Consider the following 7,655-nt stretch of genomic DNA (forward strand, 5'->3'; position numbering starts at 1 on the left):
TAAATTGTGTTATACTTTACTCGAACAACCTTTTTTACACGAATTATTAAAAATCAAATACATCAAACATTATGTACAAATAAAATACAATATTTTTTATGTGATTTATTATATTTTGTTGATATATAAAAATTAATTTTTTTTTATATTTAGTCTCGTGTTCGAGAACGAGCAAGTGTAATTATATGGTTTGAAAGGGAGCTGGAGCACAAGTTCATAACACCGTGCGATTTACGATGTCTTCGTCCCGCTGTACAATCTAGACTTCCGTTGGCCGCCAAGGTTGATAATACCACCAAAGTCCCTTAACCTGGTGCTGTTCGATTCTTGAATTCAAATTTAGCCATGGAGATAGCTCGCAGTTCGAGAACTCGACCATATTCTCTCACGAGCTATTCGATTCCATCAAGCTTTCATTGGAATAATTTCGATTCTGTTTATATTGCGAACATATCGAAATTTACGTGCAGGAAGAAAATTGTTCTCAAAAGGCCGTTGAATTCGAGGCGGGAATGCTTGATCAGAGCAAATTTATCCGGTGATGGCGGTATTGCCGTTGATAAGGAGGGAAATGATGATTTTATTCTTGAAGACATCCCGCACCTAACTGATCACCTTCCCAATTTGCTGGTATTTTTTTATGTTAATATTGTCTATGCTCTTATTTTTTTATTCAGTATTATTGTATATTGAGGTGTTCATTTTTGGAATTTTCCATCGATTAGTGGTACACCAATCCTTTGAAGAACAGCCAAGCTTATGCCATCAAGTAAGTCGTCATTTTACTCCTGAGCGTGATGAGTATTTGCAATGTTTTTGAGATTGTTGTATTTGCAATTTTTTGGAAATAGCCACGGTATTGTAATAAGAGGAATCATTTATCATTTTTCTGTGGCAGGAAGACATTTGTCGGCCCTGATGATGTGGTGGCGCAGAGGGTAAAAACTTTTTCACTCTTAATGTTGGCTGATAAAGTTATGCACATTTATAGAAATTTTTGATACTTGGAAGGTTACTTTTTGGGTTTAGATAGTTGTTCAGAAGGACAGTCCAAGGGGAATACATTTTCGTCGAGCAGGACCTCGAGAAAAGGCATGCAAACTATCTAAAATAATTATCTTGACATTGTTGGTAATTTGTGAGAAAGGGAAAAGTGATGTTCCAGAGAATGCTGTCTAAATATTTGTTTTTCTAAATTTAGGTTTACTTTACACCAGAGGAAACTCGTGCGTGCGTTGTGACTTGTGGTGGTTTATGCCCGGGAATTAATACAGTTATACGTGAGATTGTATGCGGTTTGAATTATATGTATGGCGTTGATGATATTCTAGGAATTCAGGTAATCTTCTTTTTACTCTTTGATTTCATTGTCTCGGCCTTGGAAGTTCTGAAATAGCTCCATATTAATTTCTTTACCTTTTTTACCTAAGTTGGTGATAGAGCTCTTGTTTCTTTCTAATAATTCCTCAATCCGTGCTGCCCGTTATTGTTGGATAGCATTTCACATGCCCTGTTAATGTTATCACTGCTTAAACAACTGGATATCCTTTAATGTTAGTTTGGACACTGTAAATGAGGATGATGGTTTCTGCTTTATGGCTTCGTGTACATAAAAGATTAATAATAACCAATCATTTCTTCAATCTTTGACGTCACTTTGTTACCATGCCTGAGTTTTCATATGCGGCCTGTTCGATCTCCTTAGGCTAGATGTCTTTAAGTAAATTCAATATCGTTTTATCACGCGGATAGTTCATCTCACCTGACTCGATTAATGGTGATGACAACTTTCAGGGAGGATATAGAGGGTTCTATTCAAAAAATACCATTCAATTGACACCGAAATCTGTAAACGATATCCACAAGCGTGGTGGAACTTTATTGCAAACTTCCCGAGGAGGTCATGATACCAGCAAGATAGTTGATAATATTCAGGACCGGAAAATAAACCAGGTGTTTATATTTATATATTTACCACAAAGCTGTTTTACTAATTTTGGAACTGCTGAAAATATTTAAGGAATCCAGGTATACATAATTGGAGGCGATGGGACTCAAAAAGGGGCAGCTTCAATATTTAAGGTGTTGATTAAAATTGTGTTTTGATTTTAACCTATTTTCCAAATACTTCTGTGGAATGCTGATATGTATGTCTTGTAGGAAGTGGAGAGGCGCGGACTTAAAGTGGCAGTAGCTGGAATTCCTAAAACAATTGATAATGATATAGCTGTAAGTTCTATGGTTCTGATCTTTTTGGTCTTTCCAGGCTCCAGCTAAGCCCAGTATTTGTTATTTTTTATGTTCCTTATAAATTATGTTCCCATTGTTGTCAATATGTTTATGATTGGATTGTAAACCTTATTGTAAACCTTAAAAAGGGCATGAAAACCCATGCAAACATCAAGATCTTGTCAAAGTGGGATGTCATCATCTCTCCAATGCACTCACAAATGAATAAGATGGTAATAGTGCTTATTGTAAATGTAAATATTAGGGTATCTTGAATTGGGTAGACCTGTTAAGGCTGAGGATTTTGACTTAATGTGCGTGTGTGTGTGCGTGTGTATATATATATATATATATATATATCCTCCCTCCTGTCATTTTAGCAATTGATAATACTCATGTGTCATTATGAAACTTTGTCTTAGCTCATGGAAGTACTTAATTTTGCATCATAGGCAAACGATTGTTTTGACCCTGTTGAGCTAAGGTGCCATATGCGGAAAGCGAATTCTCTTTACTCTTGAATGGAACCAGCCACTTAGACATAAGTTCTTTTAGGTTCTAGATTCTCGTTTGACTGTGATTATCTAGATTATGTTTAACTCAATTTATGTGAGACTATGTGTTCTGTATATTTTTTCAGTCTCTTGTGTTTCTTCCTGTAATGAAATGCACAGGTGATAGACAAATCATTTGGATTTGATACCGCTGTAGAGGAGGCTCAGAGAGCAATAAATGCGGCACACGTGGAAGTTGAGAGCATCGAAAATGGGGTCGGAATTGTGAAACTAATGGGTCGATACAGTGGTAAGGGGATTGAATGCTGTGTGAAAGTAGCAGATGGTATCTTGGTGCAAAATTTGACCATCAATGTTTTTTGTACTTTCCGTGATTGTTTAATCATTCCGCAGGATTCATTGCCATGCACGCCACTTTGGCCAGTCGAGACGTGGTAAGAAAACCTCGAATCCATCCATCAGTTGCCCTCATTGTACTCTTTTCTGTTTTATTCATCTCAGTCATGGAAAAATTCTGTATCATGTCATACTGGTTTGTTTATGATTTTTTTGGGTCGACCGTGTGATGTTCGTCTATCTTTAGACTCTTGCAATAATATTATCGACACTGATTTGAAATGTTGCAACTAAGGTAGTTTGCTAAGGAAAATCTCAAAATGCACCAAACATTATAATACAATTATTAACGACTAATGTCACAGAAGGTGATTACATGTTATTTATGAATATGTCAAATGGGCGTGACTGCACTATAGTTTTAACATTTTTAGGTCTGCTTATAGGTTTTAATTCATGGCAGGATTGTTGCTTAATTCCAGAATCCCCATTCTATTTGGAAGGCCGAGGTGGGCTCTTTGAATATGTTGAGCAAAGGCTCAAAGAAAATAAGCATATGGTGATTGTGTTGGCTGAAGGAGCGGGACAGGAATACGTTGCTCCGAGTTTGCATGCTGTTGGTGAAAAAGATGCATCAGGGAACAGGCTATTATTGGATATTGGCCTTTGGTTAACACAAAAGATTAAGGTATCCTGGAGATATTATCATATGCATATGCACACATCTTTAGTCAGTTCAATTTGTTTAATAAAAAATAAATTTAATTAGATGTGCTAACTTCTTGGGGTCTTTATTGCTACTTTCTTATCATAATCATGGTCCTTGAACTTCAATCTTTCACTGTAAATCATTGTGATTTGTTTACTCATTTTTGTCCGCTTCTTAAGCAGTCTCTCTTTCCATATTAAAAGTCTTTGTCACATGCATTTATATCAAGTAAATTTCAGATGGTTGTTAGACCTTCTGTCACAATAACATGTATGGATATTCTTTGAATCTGAATTTGAATAGTTCTCCATTCCTTGTCAGGATCATCTGGTAAACATACTTATGTTGTCATTGCTGACGCATAGGGGCTATGTCCTGAACTCCTTATAATCTGCAATTAATTGCCTTGCATGTGTACATAATATGTTATATATCAGGGACTTGATGTATGAAAGGGGGAATAATTTTTCCTTTTATTTTCTGTTTGAGTTACAAGTAATTATCAGTGCATCTAAATTTCTGTTTCTCATTTTGTTTCCCAGGATCACTTTACAAATGTCCGGAAGATGGAAATAAATATGAAATATATAGGTAATAAAAGTTCTGCATGATCTTTCCTAAACCTTGGCTGATTTGCTTTCATTTGGTCACTGTAGGATGTAATATTTTCTATATGGTATTCATATTTGTCTTGTAACAGTCCTAAAAAATCTTCCGCCTTTTCAAATTTTGACTTGTCCATGAATGGTTAGTGAAATTGTTCTTGATTGTGTTTGCTGGTTTGTATTTGATACAATTGTTGATTAGTAGTTCAGGTTAGAATAGGCATTTGTTTATAGAATGAAGAGCAACTTGGTTTCAAGAGCTCCAGCCAACCAGTTGACAAAAAACTATTTGTTTGTACCTTTTAAGTTTGAAAGCTTTTTAACATCTTTTAACTCGTGTCTATCCAGTAAGCCATAGCGGACTTACTGAATTTCTTTATAAATTATGCTCTTCTATAATTATATTGTTGGGATTAAAATATAATTTTGATTTATCGAGCATGGTTCATCAAAGGACATGCTTGGCATTTTGTCTTACACCTAAATGTTGCCTTCTTACTATATACCTTCCAGTTCTCTTTCTTTTTGACAATTAAGTTTCTCATAGTCAATTCTATCTCGACTATTTGATTATCAAATTTATATACCTCGACTTTGGTCGATATCAAGTGTTTATTAAGAGGATAGGACACTGGAGTATCCCATTTTCACTCGTCAGTAAAATGTCGTGAAGTTTTGAGGAAAATAGACTAAATCTCCTTCGTTTGATTAATTGATGTTGCACCCCTACAATGGAGATTTTGGCTGTGAGATTTTCATTTTGTGTTTTTTCAATTGTTAACTCTTGCATGATAGTATTTATATTTTAAAACGTAATCGAGTGAGTAGAGATGGCTTAAATAATGGTTCGAAATGTTACGACTTCAATTCAATCACAATATCTCGTGTAGATAGCTCAAGTGACTGATCATTTCTGGAAGCTTTGGCAATATGTATTAGGTTGCCGCCTACACTAATGTATATTGATGTTTCAACTCGAGAAGATTCGATGTTTTTGTTGATCCTTTCGCAGACACACCAACTTTTTAAATGCAGCAATAACTGCATCTTTTTTTCGTTGTGTATTTTTTTGCCCTATATTAATTGCATTAGTGAACTGTCATCTTCTGCATTTTGTTAGGTCTTAGTTCTATCTCACCAAGTCGGAAACTATTTCTTACTGTCAGTGATCTTCATCCTCAAAAATCTCATGACAGTGGATGAGTTTATCCTTGACTATGCGATTGTCATTCTAACTTTAAATTTTGCTTCTGAATGTGCATAATACTTTTGCAGATCCTACATACATGATTCGAGCTGTTCCAAGTAACGCATCGGATAATATCTACTGTACACTTCTTGCACATAGTGCTGTGCATGGAGCCATGGCTGGATACACTGGATTCACTGTTGGGCCTGTAAACAGCAGACATTCTTATATTCCTATCAGTGTAAGCCCCTTTTACAAATAATAATATTAAATATTTTTTAGTACGTGTTATCACCTCTATAGGCAGGCAGACTTGGATTGAAAGTGATAAGATAGACAAAGTTTTCAGAATTGTGTGCGTAAGTCATGGATTCATTGCCTTTTGCTCAGTTTTATGTATAAGAAAGCAAATGATTTTGGATGTAATACCTGATTAAATTATTTGTTTGGGTCATTTGACTATGCTTTTCTGATTAAGCCACACGGAGTTATTACAACTACGTGCCATCTATGTTTCAGCGAGTTACAGAGGCCCAAAACACCGTAAAGCTGACTGACAGGATGTGGGCTCGGCTTCTCACTTCAACAAATCAACCTAATTTTCTGGGAAATCCTGAGGTTCTGCTGGATGGAGTTAACAAGCAGGTCATCGATGATATCAACAACTTGAAGATTACTTCGTCTTAAAATTAACCTATCCATCCTTGATAATTCGCTCCCTCTAAATGTGCACATTGCACAAACAAATTCTTCATTGCCTCTTGTTCTCTTGCCGAGTGCCTCGATGCTCATTGCTATCGTGGTTAATTGAGCAAAGCCTACATTATTCTTCCTGTACCCTTTAAGAACCAGGGCATTAGTTCAATTCGATTAATAAACATCGTAGGTTTTTGTATCTTTTTTGCATCACGGTTAGTAGTCGCGGGTATACACTATGCAGTCCTGTTTTTGTTCAAGTATTTCGAGTTGAGGTGTTGAATTTTTTTTTCTTAGAGATACTGTGAATCAACCCATGTATTATTGTGATATGTTCTGAGAAATGGGCGAAGATTCTGTGGATATTGAGAGTATATGTTTTCTCTTCTAATCAATTAGTATAACTCATATGTCTACATTTACACAATATACACAACCAAATATGCATATTAATACTTGAAAAGCTTGAGTTGGTAGGGAAACACAAATTGATTCTTAGAAAATCTGATGTAGTTTGACAAGCATGCGCTAATTTGAGCAGCTTGAAGTTGAAAGAACAAGTGTGATCAGGATTTTGTAATACAAATTGGAAATATTTAATGTTCTCTCTTGATTATTGTTTTTGTTCTGTTGTTTCTTAACTTTAGAATTTGCATATTTACACTTGAAAAGCTCAAAACGGTTGGAAATATTTTCAACGATCTTCTGTACTAACTGTCGACGTAATAGTATTATCAACTTCTCTTCTTCGTATTTTGCATTAAATGCTCATTTGATGATTCTTTGCTTTATGCAGTTTCAAATATTAGCTTTTGAAAAGTTGATTGACTCTTCGACATTTTTAAAATATTCTGTCAATCAGGAGTTGGTAGGATATTGTGTTGTCACTTTACCTGATGGTCATTGAACGATTTGAATTTGAGTATACATCTTGATATTTAAACACATGACCCGTTAGAGTTGAACGACTAGATTTCAAGTGAATATAAAATAGAACGGTTTGACTTGAAATGGATATAAATGAAGATTTTTTGTCTGCACCTTGAGCTTGTGAAAATATGTTGAGAGGTCTGAGTTCATCCTACGGTCGGAAATCTTGAAAATACCAAGAAAATAGCAGTTAGACTTCTAAAACAATTAAATACTGTTATTTATCATTACCAAAACGTAGATATAATATTTTTAAAATTTTAAAGCAAATATAATCAAAACATGATAACGTATTTAAATACAATAAAATGATTAAAAATGTCCATTTAATATATTGTATTAAAGTTAACGGGGCTTTTGAATGAGTAAACATTACACTTTTATATATTTAATAATATTTTATAAATATGTTTAAAATAAAAAAAATATTTTCAGCTTCAGCAAAA

General features: G+C 34.7%; 1 protein-coding gene across 2 annotated transcripts; it reads left to right on the top strand.

Moving 5' to 3' along the window:
• The first annotated feature begins 172 nt into the window (after nt 1–172).
• On the top strand, nt 173–6,665 carry LOC140807040 (ATP-dependent 6-phosphofructokinase 4, chloroplastic). Of its 2 annotated transcripts, none has more exons than XR_012112616.1 (14): nt 173–630; nt 726–769; nt 899–938; nt 1,030–1,092; nt 1,202–1,339; nt 1,795–1,953; nt 2,029–2,082; nt 2,161–2,229; nt 2,904–3,033; nt 3,138–3,178; nt 3,544–3,768; nt 4,332–4,380; nt 5,670–5,942; nt 6,103–6,238. XR_012112616.1 is itself a non-coding variant. In XM_073163695.1 (14 exons), the coding sequence occupies exons 1-14, from the start codon at nt 346–348 to the stop codon at nt 6,268–6,270; spliced, it is 1,620 nt and encodes a 539-aa protein (XP_073019796.1). In that variant the 5' UTR covers nt 174–345; the 3' UTR covers nt 6,271–6,665. The 2 variants fall into 2 exon arrangements, 1 of the variants encoding a protein (XP_073019796.1); XM_073163695.1 differs by having other exon boundaries at nt 174–630; nt 5,670–5,824; nt 6,103–6,665.
• Nucleotides 6,666–7,655: the final 990 nt, after the last annotated feature.

This window comes from Primulina eburnea, chromosome 12 (genome assembly GCF_022965805.1).
Source record: "Primulina eburnea isolate SZY01 chromosome 12, ASM2296580v1, whole genome shotgun sequence".
NCBI lineage: Eukaryota > Viridiplantae > Streptophyta > Magnoliopsida > Lamiales > Gesneriaceae > Primulina > Primulina eburnea.